The sequence below is a fragment of the Thamnophis elegans genome, chromosome Z (assembly GCF_009769535.1).
Source record: "Thamnophis elegans isolate rThaEle1 chromosome Z, rThaEle1.pri, whole genome shotgun sequence".
Classification (NCBI taxonomy): Eukaryota; Metazoa; Chordata; class Lepidosauria; order Squamata; family Colubridae; genus Thamnophis; species Thamnophis elegans.
The window spans coordinates 86,388,289-86,409,898 of record NC_045558.1 but is presented as its reverse complement, the minus strand read 5'-3'; the positions used below and the strand labels follow the sequence as shown (position 1 = coordinate 86,409,898).

Below are 21,610 nucleotides of genomic sequence, written 5' to 3'. Positions count from 1 at the left end.
TTTTATTCCATTATGTAGTCACCCATCTTCCAATAAACTCTACAGGGCTCCCAAGCAAAAATTAAAAGATATATAAAATTGTTAGATATCCCCCCCACACAAACACACTAACAGAGGTTTCCACCAAGATCCTCTTCCGGCAGGAACACAGGTTTGATCCCATTGGTCAAAAGGTCTGACAGATCCCTTTAAAAGGGGATGCTGCCAGACCCTTCTTCAGCCGGATGTTTACCTGACTTGCAATAAAGAGCTGTTGTTACTGGAGCCTTTGTGTGCCTTCCTTTACCCGATCTAACACTGGCAACAAAGGTGGGATTGGAAGGCAACTAGGCGAACAAAAAGAGCAAATGTGATCCTGCAAGTACATCCAGCCCAGAGTATCCTGTGCAGCATCGAGCAAGCCATCGCTGAACAACGAAAGTGAATCAGGATGGTTATGCACACCCCACCATCTCCATATGATCCAGCCACCGAGCACTGGGAATTGTACATGCTATGATTCGAGTGTACATGCTATGATTCAAACATGTTCTTCAGTTACTGTGGCCGGGAAGTGTTCGAAACAGTGAAAAATCTCTCAGAACCAACCCCACTCCAAGCAGTGTCCTGGTCTGCACTATAATAAAGTCTGAAGACCCACTACAAGCCCAAACCATCCGGCACAAATTTAATATCTGAAACCAGATGGTGGGCGAATCTATCAATGAGTATGTGGCGGCACTCCGGAAAGCCACAGCCTACTGTGAGTTCCGAGACATGGACAAGCTGATTCTGGATTGCATAATTTGCAGTGTGCGAGACATTACTCTGCAGAGGAGGCTACTCACTAAATCCAACCTCTCTCTGCAGATTGCACTAGATGAAGCTAGGGCATCCAAATCAGCCACCAAATCGACAGAAACCCTACAACTCCGGAATGCACCTCAAGACACGAGGAAAAGTACCCGCGTACAATGTGAGACTACCACGCCCGAGAGCTCTGAAATTGAAGCGGACAACAGCTACCGCATGTGCAGTAGCCGCACCAAGGCAGCAAGAAAATTCAACTCGCAAGTTCCGCCCCGCGCCAGCTGTGGAGGAGACCATGCCCGAGCATCCTGCTGTTTTCGTGAAGCAACTTGCCAGCGATGGGAGCGGAAGGGGCACATGCTCGCCAAGGTATGCCACAGCGACTTCCCTACCGCCACCAGACAGCCCAAAAGTTCATAAAGCTGACAACAGAGGCCCAAACCATGGGCTTGGCAAAAGCACCCACGGCAGTCTGATCGCCAACCATACGTCTGTTACTCAAATCCACTCCGGGAACCCAAGAAAGCTGAATGTCACTGTTCCAGTTAGACAAATCCGCTCCAGGCACCCCAAAAAGCTGAAAGTCACTGTTCTCATCGAGGACTCTCCATGCAAGATGGAGATCAACACCGGGTCATCACTGACCATAATTCCATGGTCAGTCCTCAAGCAAGCAATCCCAAAGCTACAGAAGCGACACCTCCGAAACCCCAACTTCCACCTGTGCAATTACCAGGGGAACCAAGTCCCCATTGTGGGCCAAAGCACCTTCCGGGTGAACTACAAACAATTCTGTGAAAACCTCCCCGTGATGGTGGTCAGCAGAAACCTTCAGAGCTTCCCGCGGCTTGATTGGTTCCAAGCATTGGGAATGGAAGTGACTGGAATCAACTCCATGAAGGACGACGGCGCTGAAGCCATCTTTAAGGAGTTTGAGGACGTTTTCGGCACCGGTCTTTAGGTTAGACCCCACAATAGCCCCAATTAGGCTAAAACCTAGGAGAGTACTTTTCACTCCCCGTCCTAAAATTGACAAAGAAATTGATAAGCTTGTGAGCCAGGGCATCTTAGAGTCAATCGATCACACATGTTGGGAGATGCCAATTGTGACACCTGTCAGGCCTGATGGGTCTGTCCGCATCTGCGTGGACTATAAGTGCACAATTAATAAAGTGCTACAATAAAGCACCTACCCTGTACCCATTGTATAGCACCTACTACATTCGCTCAGCCCAGGAAAAATCTTTGCAAAATTAGATATGGCGCAGACATACCAACAATTGCCAGTAAATGGCGCTACAGTGGAGGCCCAAACCATTGTGATGCACAGGGGTGCATTCAAATGCAACTGGCTGCAATGTGGCGTTATTATCGCCCCTGGACTGTTCCAAAGCATTATGGAATGACTTTTGCAGGGGATTCCAGGAGTCATCCCCTATTTCGACGACATCTTGATATTGGCTGCAAATGAAGCACAACTTTTAAAATTCGTACGAACAGTTTTGGACAGAATTAGAGACAAGGGTCTCCGCCTCAAAAAAGAAAAATGTCAGATTAATGTACCAAAGATCGAATTCCTAGGGTATCTGATCGATGGGTCTGGAATACACCCAACCTCACAAAAAATTAAAGCTATTAAGGATGCCCCCACACCTCACAATCAGACCGAACTGCAGGCATTCCTTGGGCTCCTTAATTTCTACAGTGTCTTTCTCAAACACAAAACCACTGTTGCTGAACCATTACATCGCCTCCTAGCCAAGAACGTGAAAAGGTCCTGGGGCAAAGCCAAGGCTGCCACATTTGCTGCAGTAAAATGACTGTTATCAGCGGATTCTTTCCTAGTACAATACAGCCAGACCCTGCCATTAGTGTTGACCTGTGACACCTTCCCTTTTGGTGTTGGTGCTGTCCTCAGCCACCGCATGCCCAACGGAACTGAAGCCCCCATTGCATTTTACTCCAGGACATTGTCTGCCGCAGAGTGGAACTACAGCCAATTGGACCGCGAGGCTTTGGCTGCAGTGGCCGGAGTAAAGAGATTTCATGAATATCTCTATGGCCAGGACTTTGAACTGGTTACGGACCACATGCCATTGTTGGGATTACTGCCTGGGGAAGGCCCCACCCCAGTATCATTATCCCCCCACATGACCAGGTGGACTATTTTCCTGGCTGCCTACTCCTACCGCCTCATTCACTGACCTGGCTCCACTTTAGGGCACGCAGATGCCTTGAGCCACTGCCCATTGCCCGAAGTCCTTGCCGACCCCACCCCTGAGTTGTAGGTCCTCCTCATTGAATGCCTGGAAACTGGACCCATCTCATCTAGTGACGTTGCATGCCACTCTGCAAAGGACCCCAAAATAAAGCAAATTTTGAACTGGGTGTGGAGGGATGACCCAAGGCGCCTGTTGGGGTTGATTTCAAAATGTATTTTGCCAAATGTGATGAACTGTCGGTCATTAACAGGTGTTTGCTGTGGGGGGACCGGGTAATTATTCCCAACCAACTGCACATTGCAGTACTAGAAGCATTACATGTAGGGCATCCTGGCATCATCAGGATGAAGTCACTGGCAAGGAGTTACATTTGATGGCCTAACATGGACAGGAACATAGAAGAATGGGTGGCCACATGCACACTCTATCAGGAGTCCAGACCGGCTCCCCCAGAAGCACCCACTAAGGAGTGGAAGCGACCATAAGTACCATGGTCCAGGATGCACATTGACTTTGCTGGACCAGTTCATGGCCAAACATTCTTCATAGTTGTGGATGCTTACTCAAAATGGTTAGAAGTAGTCCTGATGACTTCCACTACAGCGGACTCAGTCATGAAGGTACTACGGAGACTGTTCTCCATGCACGGCCTGCCCGATGTCTTAGTCTCTGATAACGGGCCCCAATTTACTGCCATGCCATTTGAGACTTTCCTAGAATCTCAGGGAATCAGGCATGCCCTGGTCGCGCCATTCCATCCGGCCTCCAATGGTCAGGAGGAGAGAATGGTAAGATTAGCAAAAGAGACCCTCACTAGGATGGGCCCAGGTGATTTGCAAACACGAATCAACCACTATTTACTGATTCAACACATCACACCCAGTGCTACCACTGGGAGAAGCCCCTCTGAGCTTCTCATGGGCCGCCATCTAAGGTCTCTCTTAGACCGGCTACATCCAAATTATTCCACCTCAACACCCCCTGACTCCACAAGCAAGGTTCAACTTTTGCCATAGGAGATTTGGTATACACCCACAACTACACCAGGGGAACACTGTGGATTCCTGCCACAGTAATTGGAATTACTGGTCCTCGATCATATACAATAGAGCTCGAGGACGATAGAAATTGGAGAAGGCATATTGACCAACTCTGCTGCCGCATGTCCAACTCCACCCTTAGGCAACCAACAGTAACTCCTGCACAAATTAGTCAAACCTGTGCAGAACAAAATAGCAGTCCTTCCAGGTCCAACTCAAACCCGAGAATATCAGAAGATTTATCTGACTTTGATGCAGGCCCACAGCAAGTTCCAAGTGAGTTAACTCCAGAAGCTCCAGCTGCGGCCTGTGAAAAGTTCCAGGAGTTTCTATCAGGCAGAGCTGCAGAGCAAACAAGTCCGTTCGACTTGTCTGAAGGAACCACCAACACTGAACTGCGCAGGTCAGGCAGAGCCACGTAAAAGCCCACCTACCTGCATGACTACGTCACCAGTTGGATTGCTGTATCCCGCAGGGGAGGGGTGTTAGATATTCCTCCCCCTGAAAGAGGTTTCCACCAAGGTCCTCTGTTCTGGCAGAGGTTTAATCCCATTGGTCAAAAGGTCTGACAGATCCCTTTAAAGGGGGATGCTGCCAGACCCTTCTTCAGCCAGATGTTTACCTGACTTGCAATAAAAAGCTGTTGTTACTGGAGCCTTTGTGTGCCTTCCTTTACCCGATCTAACAAAAATCATTTTAAAACTGTAAAGTTCAACTGATTAAAGCAACAAAAACCTGATGCTAGTCAGCTCTAATGTGTGGTCATTTAATCTTCTCTCAACACTTAGGGGGAAAGCCAAGTATTTCAAGCCTTACAGAAGGCTAAAGGGTGGAGACCTGTTGAACTTCAGGAAGGGCAGAGTGTTCCATAGGATAGGGACTGCTACAGAAAAACTGCTACACACTTACTAGCTCCCATTAGATAACAACGTTTAGAGGACTAGGAAAATGCCCACCCTATCTGACCTGGACAAGAACTCAGAGTCTTTTGCTTTCTGGCATAGACCTTTAATCACCAAGATGGTTCTTGCCATCTTGTATACTGTACTTTATTCCACCAAAAGTTACATCTGCAAAGGTTCCTAAACAGGGCAGTGTTAAAGATTTTATAAACATTCTGAGACTAGTAAACTACTTTCCACATGGAGCATGAAAAAAATAATACAATTCAGCATTCTCCAACTAGAATTACATATTCAGCATTCAAGGCATTAAGCTTGTTTAACAAGAATGTTCTGGCAGATAACAATGTCCTATATTTCAGGATATGGCCATTCTTGATGTCCACTGGTCCTTTTGTGTATGGATCAATTCAGGAGAGAATTACATATTTTGTCTTGTAACAAATGCCCAAACAAAATCTGGAATTATAAAGGCCCTGGAAGAAAGTCTGGGAAGTAAAACTTTGGTGTGACCAACAGTATTGGATCACTTGTTGTCAGAGCTGATGTAGAGAGAGTCTCAGGCTATGAGCCTTTTGCCTGATTCTTGTTCTGTATTCTATGGTTTGTAGTTACAGACCAATAATCATTTTAATCAGAGAATGTCAGAAACAAAACAATTATATATAAATAATATAAATAAATAAATAATGAGATGGATCTGCGGACCTGTGCTATGAAAGGCACAATGAATAAGAATGACATGGATGCATTTATATGTCATACATATATGTATGGCTATACCATCCATGGATGCTGAGTGTTGCAGTCCACTGCAAGAGGAAGGAAATCAAGACGGAAAAGCTGCTCTGTGCTTGTACCTACATCTATGGGGCCATTGAATGAAACGATGATTGAATGAAACCATGCCACAAGGCATCCATGCAGTCACCAAGAAGTCAACCCTGCAACTCAAGGATGCCTTCAGCTGAGAGATTCGTTACATTCACTGCAGCATCTTCTACTTTCTTCCCCCATGTGGCTAAAGAAGGAAATAGTCTCTATTTGCACAAAAGAAAAAAAGACACAAAATGGCCTTTCTGTTTTGAGTACAATACTGTATCATCTTTGGAGAATCACATGAAGAGGGTAACATCTGTTATCTTCTAACAAATGTCCACACCAAATCTGAAGCTCTAAAAGAGGAATGGAAGACAGAGTAAAAAAAAAACCAAATGTTGAATCTCATTTCTCATTGATGAAAGTTTCTGCCACAGTAATTTGTGAGCCTTTAAGGAGGATTCTGCCACAACAATTTAACGGGTAGCTATCTCTTTGGGGAAAAAATAAGAACAAATATTTTAAATCTTGCTAATGTTTAAGAGTGAGATTGCTTGACTAAAGACATCTCTAAGAAAACAGAGCTTACAACCATGGCAAAGAATGAGGAGCTGTGGTTGTTTGAAAACTTTCCAGATAAGGAGAGAAGAGGGGATCATCTACCTGTGCTCCAAGCAACTGATCTCTGCCAGGGCACTGCAGGAGATCATGCTACCATGGATGTAAGTGCTGGGAGATAAGATAAATAGCCATCTTGCTCAGAACTGCAGTTGTTCCTATGAAAGAACACTAAGTTTATTAACTTCTCATTTTCAGAAATTGCTTATTAACTACTATTAGAGACCTTGGGATGCAATGTTTGAAAACAACAGATAATTTGATTTAAATCCTGAATGAAAGAAAAATGTAATTATAAGTTTAATAAAAAAATTTAAATGAAATGAACAGCAAAAATAAAGTGGTGATCTTAGAATGTTATAAATGGACTGGGAATCAAAATAATTTGAAATCTAGAAACCATTACAATAAAATTTTGGAATTAATTAGAAACAACTTCTCTTGGGAAATACTGTAGATCTCTTGGTTTTTGCAAGACCAATGATTTTAAAAAATTCAATTCTAGGGGGACTAATTCAAGGCAGGCGGGGGGGGGAGGACACACATAAACCTATCTTTTGTGTTAATTAATTGGGATTTGTAACATATTATAAAATGTTACAATACTGAAAATATTAAAGACTTTGGAAAAATGAGACCAAAATTACTAGTCACAATTACTGACAGACTCATTGTATCAACCATGATGTCTTCCTCTATGGGTAGATTATGTCCAAATACCATATTTTAATGAAGAAATGACAGATGTGGAACAAATTTTATCTGACAAAATAGAGATGGTAATGAAAGTGGATATGCAAATGATGGCCAAAATAACAATTTGGTGAAGGGTGTACCAGCGGATATACAAAAGAAACTGGTATTTTAAAAAAATCAAAAGGGAAATACAAATTGTAAACTATAATTATAAATTATAAACCAAGAAAGTGACCTGGATATTTTTTTATTATTGGATTTAGAAAAGAGGCTTGTTAAAGACCTGACGAATTCAGTGCTATGAAATAAATGAAATCAAATTAACAAAAATTTGAGCTGAAGATTAAAACTGTTAAACATAAAAGAAATATAAAGACAGTTTATTTGATTGAGAAATGTTGTTACTTTTGGTAATCCTTTATGGATTTTCTGCTGATACCAGAACTGAAAAGATGATGTTTATGGATTTGTTTATAGATAAGAGATGGAATATGGGATAAATATTTGAATTCTAGAGGGGCAAGACGAGTCACTAAATTTGTTTATATTTGTAATGAAGATTGTAAATCACTTCTTTAGATATTTTGTTCTCTTCATTATAATCGTTCTTTTCCCTTTCTTCTGTTTTCCTTTTTCTCTTGTACTTTTTTTATCCTACGTTTGAATTAGATTTTAACATTAGAATAAAATTTTAACACTATCCTGTATCCAACATTTTAGCAGGAAATTATTTCGAATGTCCAATTCATTCCTGTAATATTTGCCTCTATGTTTAGATCTTTTTTTAAGTAGGGTTTTTTTTTTGTTTTGTTTTTTTGTTTTGTTTTTTTAGCGAGAAACAGTTTGCAGGAATAAAATCGGGGCTGCAAAAGTACCGAACAGGTGAAACATGAAGAAAATAGTTATTTTTTCCTGCCCCGTCAAAAAAGTAAAAGTCCTGCAGTCCGTTCAAATAAGACCAAATTATGAAGGCATTTAAATTTGTTACGCCTTTGTTTACCCCATTCAGCACGGTTAATAAACCGAAAAAAGCCCTCCTTCCAAATTATAAAATAATGTAAGTGTAGTTTAGAACAGCATGCAAAATCATCATAAATTTTTCCGAACTGAAAGTTAGTCCTGAACTTTGTGAGCGACGCTTTCAATCTGCCAGAAGTCTTGATGAGTCTGCAGGTCGGAGTCTTCTTCTCCCCGCAAGTGACACAAGCAAGGAGCGCCCCCTGGCGGCAGAGCCGATGGTTGAACTTCTAGCTGCACCAGGACCGCGAGCACTGGGGGCCGGGAGGGCGGAGCCGGGGGTGCGGCATCAGGAGCCGGAAAGCGGAGTCGTTAGCCGATCGTTGGGATTGAGGAGGCAGGGGAGCGACCCATCGACAAGCTGCGATGTTTTGGGGCCGGGCGGGCTAGCAGGCAGCGCATAGTGTGCGGGTCGGTGGTCGGTCATTCACTCAACAGCGGGGACGCCGCCCGTCATGGAGAATCAGCTAGCGCGTTGCAAAATTGTGGTGGTTGGCGACAGCCAGTGCGGCAAGACGGCATTGCTGCATGTTTTCGCCAAGGACGCCTATCCCGAGGTAGGAGAACCGGGGCAAGGGCGGAGGACTGCAGGCGGCCCTGGATGGAGGAACACAGGGGAGCTTGAAGGGAAGCGAGGGGCCCGGACGGAGGGCCGGTCGAAAGGATGGGGCGGGAGGGCTGCGTCCAAAGGGACCGCGCTGCGGAGGTCACATTGTGGACCGAGGAAGTGAATTCATCGGGAAGCAATGGAAGTGAATGAGGGCGACTGGCTGGATGTGCAGGTGCGCTTGGAGGGTGCTGTTGGCTCGGGGCTGAGGTGGGCACGGACCCTGATCCCACCTTGGGAGGTCCAGCGGTGAGGTGAGCATAGGCTAGCCCAGTGACCACGGACTACTTTATGAAGGACTCCGCAAACTGCTGGGTTACAGCTGAGGCGGGGGCAGAGATTGAAAACCCGGTTGCAAGGTAGACTGTGAGATTGGGGAGACAAGACGAAACAGGGAAGGTAATGGGTAAAGTGTGTGGATCCTCACGCAGGAGGAAAAGTGGAGCCCAGGATTCTTGGTGAAGGAAGGAGGCTCAAGGGCAGGGTGATGTGAAGGACAGGAATCAGATCTGCTCAAGGAAAATAAGGGAATTATTATTATTATTATTATTATTATTTGAAAATTAGGAAACTAACCAGGGATGGAAAGGGGTGGTTGGATAATATAGTAAAGGTATAATATGGAATATTATGGGATAATATACCACTGCTATACCATCCATTCTGTGGATAATGCTAAGGACTGAAAAATGAGCCTTGGTCTCTTCAGGGAGCTATAAAAATCTAGTATCAGTTCCAAGCCCTTCTAGAGCCCTGTAAGCAGTTGCTTTCATCCTGGGGTAACTCATGAGTAAGCAAACTGCCGCCTCAGGTAGTTTGGATTACTGCTTCCATCAGCTTCATGTCGCAAAAGAGCCTTGGCAATATTAGTCCAGCACATCTGGAAGGCACAGTGTGTGTTGCTTACACTTACATTTTGCCGTCCCAACTAAGGCCTATGTATCATATCAAGAATAGAGTGAAGGCACCAGAATGGCTGCTTTTGAGAGTAGTCTGAAGAAGAGTGTGGACAATCTGATGGAAGTAAACTCTCATTTCTACAAGTCCTGTATCTGATTCTTGATATGCATTCTGATCCCTCTTTTCTGTCCATTCCCTGCAGAATTATGTCCCTACTGTGTTTGAGAACTACACAGCCAGTTTTGAGATTGAAAAGCAGCGCATTGAGCTGAACATGTGGGATACTTCAGGTAAGTGAGGAGTTATCTTTGGAAAGGCTGGAGTTTAAACTCCAGTTGTGATAGCCATTAGAAGTTGAGGTCTTGGAAAATATACCCAAGGGAATTCTACATGCTTGTATTCCCCCCCCCCCTTTCTCTTTCCTCCACACCCTCTCTCAAAATAGCTCCTGCATATCTTTTTTTCCCACCACAACAATGCTAAGAAGTAAACTTGCTAGAGAGAAGATGACTGGATATAGTTAAACTTGAATCTGGGTCTCCCAGTGCCAGTCTCTATATTATACTTTTGTTGTTGTTATTATTTCTTTGTGATTATTTAAATATATACATCCTTAATTATAGTACAGGAAGTGGGAGTGAGGAATGATTCTGATTCATACATAACCCTTATTTACACAACCCTTATTTAATCATAGCTTGTTAAATAAATTGGCCAAACCAACAGAACCAGATTATGGCTTGGTGTGAATCTGGGTAAAAAATCTTAATGTTCCCTGCAGCAATAAAATTGTTAGATAATGACTATACTTGGAAAGTATAAATAAAACTCTTACTCCCTAGTTAAGATTATTTGGTGAGTAAGGCAGGTGTTTTGCATGTGTTGCTCTCTTCCCTTATAGTTATAAACAAATTATCAGTTCTACTTTGCCAGAGTTCTGACAAAGTTCTGTTTGTATAAAAGGGTATCTGCATTGTCAAAAAAGTCAATGTGGCACCCACCATCTTGAATTTTATCCTTCCCACAAAATCAGGATTTGAAATACATAAACACACATTTTCTTCCAATGTTTGCTAATTCTCCTGATTTTCAGTTTCACAAAGCTATTAGAACCAGATTTGGTAGTGTGTGTGGGAGGGGGCAGATTTGCCCATGTGATTGTATTCCCCCTCCCCCCACAAAGAGTAAAAGCTGCCATAGTAGCCCCAGTCCCTACGTCTTTCTATTTCTGCCACTTTCTGCCAGCATCTGATGATCAAGGTGATTGGAGAGAGGTTCAAAGTGAGGCCACACAAGAAGAAAAGGAAAAAACTGCTTTGGATCCAAGAGCAGTCCTCACTCCTGGGAGAAAGGCCCAGTGCCGTCTTCTCTTGTCTGCAGAAAGGAAAGGCTTTCTTTTACTACTGTTTCAGGAGCTGCTCTCCTAAGGCTTTTCTTGGGCTCATTCTGGCTGCTTTTCAATGTTGCCTTTTGTTTTGAACACTCCTCCCTGCCAGCTTTCTGCACAATTCCTCAGACATCAGGAAAATCTCTTCTGCTTTGGCTCAGGTTGCAAACAGCAGGTATGGTGCTGTGATCATGATGAGGTGTGGGATAAACATTGCTGAGGCTGGTTGGGGAGAGGGTGGGAAGAAGGGTAATCTGACTATTTGGGGCTCCCTTATTCTGTCTTGGCTCTGCTTTGCATTGATTAACTTTACAGCCTCATGATTGGCACTGCCAGACTCTTCTCTTGGCAAAGGTCTCTCATTAGCTTTGTTGGCTTGTGTGAAGGGATCTGTTGTATGAGGTGCAGCTGTGGCAAAATTGCTGGTGGCTTCTTAGGAAGCTGTAGAAAACCTCTTCTGTCTAAGGAGTGAAAAGGACATCTCTTCCTTTAGCTGTGGACAGAGGAAGCAAGCAAACAATTCTTTTGCTGTGAGAGGCCAGAGTAGTACACAAAATGATAACAATGCTTCAGCATCTCCTAATGAACAGAAATGCCAGCATTCTGCAAGGCTGAGAAACATTCAAGGCTAACAACGGAGCTCTGCTACTGAACTACAGCTTCAGTTTTGGCAGCGTGAGTAAAAACAGCCATCAGACTGCTTAGTAATGATAGTAGATCCAGCTAGACGCGCCAGAGATTTGTGGAGGATGGATCTAATGCATTTATTATCCAGAAAAGCTGACCATAGAAAGCTATGCCTAGTAATAAGAACTGGTTACCAGACATTATAGACAAGTAAAAAGTAGGATTGAATCTGGCTAGAATAAAAAACTGCTTGATCTCCTGCAAGTGGCATATGCCGGTCCTATGGGTGTTGCCAGTTGAAAACTGAGGTTCACATATGCAAATATCTAGTCCTGTCACCAAGTGATTTTGAATTGAGCCTTGATTTCAGAGACAGTTTATCATTAGCCAGGAGGATGTGCTGAAAACAAAAGTAATGTGAAAGTACCACAGTCCTGCCTTGAGTTTTAAGTTGAATGGGTGTTCAGTTTTCGTCAAGAAAGGCATCCTTAAATTTGTTGGGAAAAATGGAAAAATGGAAAGGCTCTTTATTATTCCTCCTTCCCTTTTGAAAACCCTGTAATATTTGACCAGATACACTTCTGAGTTCATAAACTACCAAGAATATCCTGTAGAGGATTCTTCTGCTAACTCAGCCTTTCCAAACTTGGTGTGCTCCAGATACATTGAACACAATTTCCAGGATGAAAATGATTATCCAGTACTTCAGCATTATTAAAAAAATCCAAGTTGGGATTTGTATTAGTTATTCCAATTCTTTACTGTTTTAAAAGGACCTGGAATACACAATTCTCGTCAAGATGGGGGAAAAAAACAATAAATCCAGTATAATTTAGAGCCAGTTTTAAAGTTCTCTATAAAAGTGACATTTTCCACAAATGTTCTACATTTTCATTTCTAAATAAAATGTGCTGGATCTAATGTCTATCTTAAACTATATATTTTTTAATCTGTTGCTCCAATTAATGAGGGAACTGGCTTCTCTTAGTTGCCAAAGGAAAAATCAAAAGAAATCTAGTAGCACGCATTCCAGCTAACATATTTATTAAGAACAATTCACTTTCATGAGCCACTCACTTCAGCATGGAGTGACTTGACTGATGTCTGATTTAATTTAGGGAGAGGTCATAAAATGATATTTATAAGGTATCTGTAATCTGTCTCACAGGTAACATATATCTGCATCACCATGTTCCCCCTCCCCCACACCATCCCAATTTAAATCCTACATGAGTCTAGCCAGTTCATGTATCTGATCAAATGAGCTGCAACTCTTGAAAGTTTATGCTTCTTAATAAAATGTGCTAGCAGGAAAAAGTGCTAGCAGACTTCTGATTTTGGCTGCCATTGATTAACATGGGTCTCCTCCAGTGGTGGGATTCAGCCAGTTTGCACCACTTTGGGAGGACTGGTTGTTAACTTTCTGAGCAGTTTGGTGAACTGGCTGTTGGAAGAAATCACTAGGGCAGAGAACCAGTTGTTAAATTATTTGAATCCCAATACTGGTCTACTCCTATAGTAGTAAGAGAATGGCTTTCTGTCCATATTCAATTATTCACATAGTATTTCATATCATCCTGATAATTGCAGTCAGTTATCCCTTCACATATTTGAGATGATAGCATGAAGAACAAAGCTTTATATCACAGTTGGAACTCTTCTTCTATAAAAACGATGCATGTTACGGTGAAGAAGTCTGAATGACTCTGAGCTTCACTGACAACATATGGCCCTGGCCTGTGGCTTTTGTGTGACTATATTATAGTCCAAAGCTGAACTGGGAAGTAATGTCACTTATTTATTTCCTCCAGCTTCTTGTAGCTTTTAACTTCTAGACTGGCCCTTTTAGTGAAACATGTACTTGTTTTTCTTCCCTCACATGTCCAAGTTCTATTAGATGAATTTCCCCCAACTTAATGTTTTTTCAGAAGTGTTAGCTGCTCCTAACCCCCAGTCTGTGGAGCATGTTCTTTTCCCTTCAGCCTCTTCTCCATGAGGAATAGCAAGGTGCATTGCTATTGGTTTTCTGGCAGTAACTTCATAGCCATGGTTAGCTTAAATTGTGGGGCAACAAGGCATTTCATAATGGCTGTTGACATTTGCAAAGATTTGTCACTGCCAAATACCCTTCTTACACCACTTTTGCACTTCTTCCAGCCTCTCTGTCTCCAGCTATGTTTTTCTGAGTCTGGAGGCTGGTCAGCTTATATGTTATCTGCTGCACATGTGATGGTCAAGTTGGTTCTCTATTTCTTGTTTATGTTCATGACCATCCCAGGGCCATTTAATGTCTAATAGCTTTTAGGTTCTTATAAAGCTCTATGATTGAGAGCCTGTCTTGTTGCCAAAGTGTTGAGCAACATCCATGGTTTACCTTTAACAAATTAGTATTGGTTCACCTTGCCTCTTATTATGCTTTCTCATATTTGCTCTATGCATTAAAATCGGAGTTTGGAAGTCACAATAATTATTTTATATCCCAGATCATGTCTTTTAAATTCTGCTGAAAGGCTATAGAGTGTAATACATTTTTTGTCTTGAGCTAAGATTATAGTGCCATTCATCTCATTTCATGAAATATTCTCTCAAATTGAGCCTGACTTAGAAAACATTCACAACAGCCTTAGAAAATGGAAATAGTTTTTGCTAAGCTTAGAGCATGTTTCAATTTCTAATCTGTTTTTAAAACAGAAAAGAAAGTATGGTACGGTACGGTACGGTAAGTCTCGGATCTTTTTGGGTGTGGAACCCATTGAAATTTTGAGAATATATTGTAAATTCTCAGGCAAAAAGCTAATGGGTGAATTTGACTCTTCACGAAATGATAGCTATCTGGGACACTACTGATTGCAATCTACCAATTTAACCAGTTCTCTTTGCTATTCCCTCTCCAGCTCCTGAATCTGCTGCTCCCTATTAATCCTGCTTTATTTTGCCATTTTCTGGATAGGGGAAATATATCTGCAAAATATATTACTGTTCTATAGCACTCATTGTTTTGCTTTCCTCAGAATTTTGGCACTCAAGAGTTATCCTTGAAAATAAAGATAATGTTGTTAGCTGGTACTCTGCTTTGCAGAATGCCAGCTTCCCATTTCTAAAAAATTAGGGATTTTTTTTTTTGTTTTCAAAAAGTATGCTTTCAAAAGAAAGGTGGTCAGCACAGGAGGCCTTCAAACAGAGTAAGCCACCTCCCAGTGCCATGTTGGGGACCCCAGTACTACAGGTAATACCATTTGACAATCTCCCCCAGAGGTTATTATTTATGTTAATTTCCATGTTTTCTTCAGAATCCAAAACTGTTGGTTCCATATCACTTATTGTTATGAGGAGAATTAAGAGTGTAGATGTATTGCATGAAATATGTCCTTTATCCAAGATCAGTGCTGGTGAATCTCAGAAAACTGTCTTCTGATCACGGGGTAATGTAATAATCTTTGCTCTACATGGGGCTGCCCTTGAAGCGTGTTCGAAGACTTCAGTTAGTCCAGAATGCAGCCGCGCGAGCAATTGTGGGTGCACCTAGGTACACCCATGTTACACCTATCCTCCACGAGCTGCACTGGCTTCCCATTGGGCTCCGAACACGCTTCAAAGTGCTAGTCATTACTTTTAAAGCCCTACATGGCATCGGACCTAGTTACCTGAGAGACCGCCTCCTGCCAATTACCTCCCAAAGACCGATTAGATCGCACAGATTAGGCCTTCTCCGGATTCCCTTTGCCAGCCAATGTCGGCTGGCGACACCCCGGGGGAGGTCCTTCTCTGTTGCAGCTCCGACCCTCTGGAACGAGCTCCCCATTGAGATCCGGACCCTCACTACCCTTCCGGCCTTCTGCAAAGCGACTAAGACCTGGCTGTTCCAGCAGGCCTTGGGCTGTTGAGTTGTCCAGCCCCACTTCAGGTTTGTGACTGTTGTGTAATTTTAAACTGTTGTTTATTTTTTTTATCTATCCCCCCTCCCTTTTATTGTAAGCCGCCCTGAGTCTCTTTTGAGAGCTGGTGGCATACAAAATTTAATAAATAAATAAATAAATAAATAAACAAACAAACAAACAAACAAACAAATAAATAAAAAGCCAACATTTATTTAGGGTTCAGTTCATAGTAGAGAGTCACTATGTGAAATAAGAGCAAACATCAAGTTTGGGAGCCACAAACACAATAGTGCTGACAGAAACTGAGAGATGATTTGGATGGAAGTCAAAAATAAATTGATTCTTACCTCTACATCTTGACCACAGAGGGAAGATTTATCTTGCACTTTTGCCTACATTGTACAAACTATGAGCCTTGATGCCTCACAATCAGACTCACATATAGTGCTAAGGCAGTGTTTTTCAACCTTAGCAATGTTACAAGTGTCTGGACTTCACTCTCAGGATTCCTCAGCCATCATGCTAAATTATAAAGTAGTTTATTATGTTGGTCTAAATGTAATATATACACAAAGCTGATGAATAATTTATGTTAGAGCACTAAACTATTGGTTGAAGATGGGTTTTTTGTTGTTACTTGAAAGTAATGAACAAACAAGGAAGCATGGGGTTTCATTGTTTATTCCTATCTTGTTTAAGAAAGGAATCTAACAAGGAATTTTCTATTAAGGAGTGATTTGGGGCATACACAAGATTCTCTGACTCATTTAGTAAACCCTGATTAAAACAAATTATGGTTTAGAACATAAAAAGCCAGCTTCTTCAGTCTGGGATCACAACCAAGGAAAAGAATGGGAAGGGCAATGATATGACATGGTCAAGATGTATCTGTGAAGAGGAAGGTTGGGATTTTTCAGAATTTTTGGATTCCTTGAGGGAAGGGGAGAAAAGGGTCAGTGTTAAGTTTCAAAACAAGTTTACAAAATTAATACATGTTTCCTAGCTAAACACAATGGAGAATTGTGCCAGCATATTTTGTTTGGGTACATATGCATGCATGCATGCATGTAGGCATGTACTATTACCCTCATTTCTGTAATTTTTAATTGGACAAAACAGTGCATCCTAGGTCAACAGTTTTTGAACCAAAGTACCTTAAATGAGTACCTTAAATAGAATACATTCAAAATCTGGGATCCATGACTTCAGTGGAGTTGAAATTTGGCAAATTTTATAAAATGGTTTATAATACAAAATGTCATGAAGCATTTCCTGTGCAGATGTTTGATTAGGTTAAACAGTTCCACGTGGGCTATTTTCAAGGCAAATAGATCTCTGAATACTTCCCAACTTTTCTAATGAAGAGTACTGCACATTGGAAGTTCTGTCATTGATGAAGGCATTGAGGAACCTGGTAAGAAAATATCTCTGAAACAATAAGTAGGTCATGATGTGTGTGTGTTTGTGTGCCTGAGTAAAAAATCAGCTGATATATGTAGAACATGTGTGTGTTCTGATGTACCATGATGTATATAACCAATATAAAACAAACTAAAACATAGCTCCTGCCTGAAGCAATGTGCACAAATCTGACAGTCAGATAAATTGGGAATAGGAAAGGCAGAGATTTAGCAGGGAGAAAATGCAGTGGGACTTTGTTTCCAGTAAGGTTAGGTTGGGAACAAACAGTTTAAGTTAAAGATATAACAGAAATGAATTTTCAACGTTTTGCACGCTGGGAGTTATAGGGACGAACTAGATACAAGTTAAATAGATAGTTTCTATCAATAAAGGAGAATATTTGCAACTCGGGGTTGACATGAGGGGTCCTTGGTGCTCTCTGAGCTTGCTTGTTTTCTTGTAGATGATTACTCTAACTTGATAACATCATCAATACTAGTAAAGAGTGCTATTTGCTATCAGTTTATCTTTAGTTTCTATCTTTCTGTATCTTTTTAAACTAGATACATTATCTTTCATCCATATGCTTTGGTGTGGGTGAGTGTTTCTATCAGCTCCTAGGTATTCAGAGAATTGGTATACTGGAAATGTTTTTTTTAATCTTTCTCTCGTGAAAATTATTTCACTATTTTTTATTAGCCCAGAAAGATGTTAAGGGTGATGAAGTTGGGAGCAGAGAATAACTTTTCCTGTGCAGTGGAGAAGTGATCTTGATTCTCCCTCCCTGTTCTGTACCTCTTTTTAGAAAGGGGAAAAAACAGACATGTTAAATGTTAAATCAGGCCTTGTAAGCCTCAGTTTAACCTACAGAGGCCTGAACTGCTGGAGGTGGTGGTTGTCTTTGACTCAGAGGATAAAGAAAAAAGGTAAATGCTGTATTTTATTTCAAGCATTTGGTATATGATTATGCAAACTTTCAAACATTGTGGAATGTTTCCTCTGGCATGAATTGGTAATGCTATTTCCTCTCAGGGTGTTTTTTTTAAAATAAAACCACTTTAGGAAAGCACAGCAGAAAAATGAGATGATATTTGCATCTTTTCTCAGGCTAATAGTTTGCATTCTATTTGCAAAAAGAGTTGGGATGGTTACAGTTGCCATATTTCAGTATCAAATCACTGTGCCTGACTGATCTATCTTCAGTTGTCTTTTAAAGCACACAGCAAGCTGCTGGCTGGATAGGAGATTTTTTTTAAATGCTAGACTTTGTTGTTCTTTGTGCCCTTCAGAGATTAGTGAAAAATTCTAGGCAGAGAGGAAAAAATATTGATGTCTGTCCTTCCTCAATTTTTTTGTTTCTAGGGAATGTATGTGGCTGTTAAAGTTGTTTGGATAAGTTCCTTATTGAAAGATACTAAACCAAGAAGATGTGAAAGCAGCGGGGAATAATGCTGCTTTTCTCAAAAGGAGCAGTGATTCTGAAAAACATTTTATTGGGATCTAGCCAAGAAAGGGGATATCTTAAAAACGAAGTATATGTTCCAATGTTATTTTTCAGCCAGAAACCCAAATACAGCACTTAGTTTGAGAGAAGGAATAAGTGAAGTATGGCTAGAGGTGTAGATTATTATTTATTTATTTATTGTAATGATATATAGCCCATTTTTAGGATATCAATCCTCCCATCAGCTTACTGACAATACAGACTGTAAATAAAATGACAATGCATGTATTTCTCTCTCATTTCTCAAGATCAAAACTATGTTTTAGAGATATTTGGTTATGTAGCCTGTCAGATTGGAAAACTTTATTTTCAATTGTACAGTTTTAATTTTTCATGTTTTAGAAACTAAGAAATAGTCAATAGGAAAACTAAAAGAAGTACAGATTTTAAGTGGTGGAATAAAATTGTCAGCAAACATTACAACTATCTAATCTATTTTGGGGGTGTGTGCTTCTGAGCAACATGTAAGTGTAAAGGAGCCTACTGGTGCATGCTGGTTTGTTTGACAGGATTTAGCCACCCTCCCCCACTTGATTTCCAGCTGGCTCTGGCTGTTTATATTTTAAAAGTAAGAAACAATATTGTAAAGTGAAGGAAAATATGTACAATCAAAGAAAGCAAGTCTAATACATCAAAACAAACATCGAACACTAATAAAGGCTCAACCTCTACCTTAGCTCCAGGCCTGGAAGTAAAGCCATATTTTCAAAGATCTTTTGAACAACTGCAAAGTGGAAATAGGAACTGTACTGATCTATTGGGAGAAATGCTATTCCAGAATGTAAGCACCATAACAGTGAAGGTGTGCTTTGTATGTCTCAAAGATGACATTATTTGATTGAATGGACCCACAAATGCCCATTCTGCCTGATCTTATTGAGTGAGCTGACACCATGGGAAATAGGTAGTCTCTCAAATTATGAAGCCTATTGGTAACTTTATAGATGAATTGCAACTAGAGTCTAATTGGGAACACAGCCATCACTGTCATGGTCCAATCATCATGCTACATTCTAGGAAAGCTCCATGTTCAGCACAATGCAGTAATCCATTTTAAATTGACTAGAACAGAGTGATTGTCTGAAGAGCCTGGGCACAGCTGGGTCTCTTGATAGACCTTTGCAAAGGCCCTTCTGGCCTTAGCCTCCATCTGTTCTTTGAGCAGAAGCTGAGAGTTCTCAATGATTCCCATATTGCATACCAGCTCAAATGGGGAAGTGCATTCCCATTTAAGACCAAACACATTCCTTCCTATTCAGACTCGAACAGCCTCCAGACATCGGCATTGACAAGATGGTGACAGGATCACTGATGGTTGGTTGAGATAGATAATTTATTATCACCTGCATACTGATGATTCTGGATGCCAGACCAATTGATAGCCTCACCCAGCAGTTTCATATAGATATTAAATGGGAAGGGGTGGAGCATCAAGACTTGAGGCATCCCACAAATGAGGGGTACATCTCCCCATCAACATTGAATGGAATAGTCCCAGAGGAAAGAGATGAATCAACACAAGATAGTTTCCCCCATCTTCACAGCTGCTGCAGAAGGATACAATGAGATATGTTAGTAAAAGTCATTGAGAGTTCAAGAAGAATAAGAATGGATGCATAATATCCCGTCTTGGCTCCACCAAAGATTATCAACAAATGCAAGCAGTACTGTTTCTGTGCTGCAATCCATCCTGAAACCTCCTGAAACAAGTCTAGATAATTTAATTCCTTTGCAACTAATATCTAACTATTTTAACAACCTTACCTTAAAGAATTGCCAAGTATTAATTTCCCCCTAGCTAAGTAGTAATAATACAGGTAGTCCTTGACCTACAACAGTTCATTTAGTGACTGTTCAAAGTTACAGTGGCATTGGATAATGGGACTTAACAGTTGCAACCTTGGCAACATCCCCATGGTCATGTGATCATTCAGCCGTTTGGCACCTGGTTCACATTTATGATAATCACAGGGTCATGTGATCACCTTTTGCAATCTTCTGACAAGCAAAGTCAATGAGGAAGCCAGATTCATTTAACAACGGGGTTACTAACTTATCAACTTCAGTGATTCACTTAACAACTGGTAAGAAATGTAATGGAGCAAAATTCACTTAGCGTCTCACCTAACAACAAAATGTTGGGCTTAATTGCAGTCATAAGTCGAGGACTACCTGTAATTTGGGCAGCCTAATCTTGCCTTAAAACATGGATTTTAATTGATGCTGAGTTTTCATCCATGTTTTATATTTTACAGTTCTAATTTGACTCCATATTTGGATTTGGATTTCTACTGCTTTAGTATTTCAGTGCTTCCATTCTAATCATGTCCCTTCCCCCCTTCTTTTTTTTTCTTTCCCTTTCCCTTTCCCCTTCTCTATCTTGAAGGCCTTTTTAAACCATTTTAACAACCTTACCTTAAAGGAAAGATTGGAGATTGGATGATAGATGTCTAGAATTGTTGAGCCTATTGATGGTGTTTGGGAGAAAGGATATGTTGTGCAGTCTCCTTCAAAGTGGGAGGAACTATCTACTTTCCTCAACATCATTCTATGGATGCAACTATAGGTTACCTTCTGGGCAAAAAGGATCTGAATTCAAGAGACAAATGGCTGGAGCACCTGATCCATTTCATTGGGAATCACAGATTCTAATTCATTACAGATAATCTCATAAATCCATGCCCTAGGCATTTCAAATGGGCCTGTACAGTCATTGAATAGAACTTATCAATCATATCTACCAGATAGTATGAATGTTCTCCATATTTCACACAATGATTCTGAAAATATTCCTGAGATCATCCCTGTCCAGCAAAGAAGAAATAGTCTTCAAAAAGACAACTGTGCATGAATGTGATAAAGGTGGAGAAAATAGTGTTTTGCTGCTCTTATTATTACAAGGCAATCCTGAATGCAATATCTTACTTGTGTTGGGTTGGATCTATTCTGGCTATTCTTACTTATTTTAAGTCTTCATAGCATCTTTTCTGCAGTGACTTTGGAATACATGCACAGCATAGGCTGAGAAAGAGCTTCGGTGGTCAGGATGACACTAATTTGTTTTCCCACTGCACAATGCAACTTCCTGTCATTAAGGCATTGAAAACTGGCTCGAGTTGAGCTCTTAATTTAACTGAAGAAGTTGAAATGCTGCTTTTTCTGGAGAATTAGTAAAATAAAGAAGCACAAAGAAGCAAGGAGAC

At 41.2% G+C, this 21,610-nt stretch overlaps 1 protein-coding gene across 1 annotated transcript in view; it reads left to right on the top strand.

Moving 5' to 3' along the window:
- The first annotated feature begins 8,385 nt into the window (after positions 1–8,385).
- Positions 8,386–21,610, top strand: part of RND2 (Rho family GTPase 2) — a 33,081-nt gene continuing 19,856 nt past the window's right edge. The window contains exons 1-2 of the mRNA XM_032238075.1: positions 8,386–8,660; positions 9,813–9,900. Coding sequence (XP_032093966.1) covers positions 8,559–8,660; positions 9,813–9,900 — 190 coding nt within the window. The 5' untranslated portion in view covers positions 8,386–8,558. The remainder of the gene's footprint in view (positions 8,661–9,812; positions 9,901–21,610) is intronic.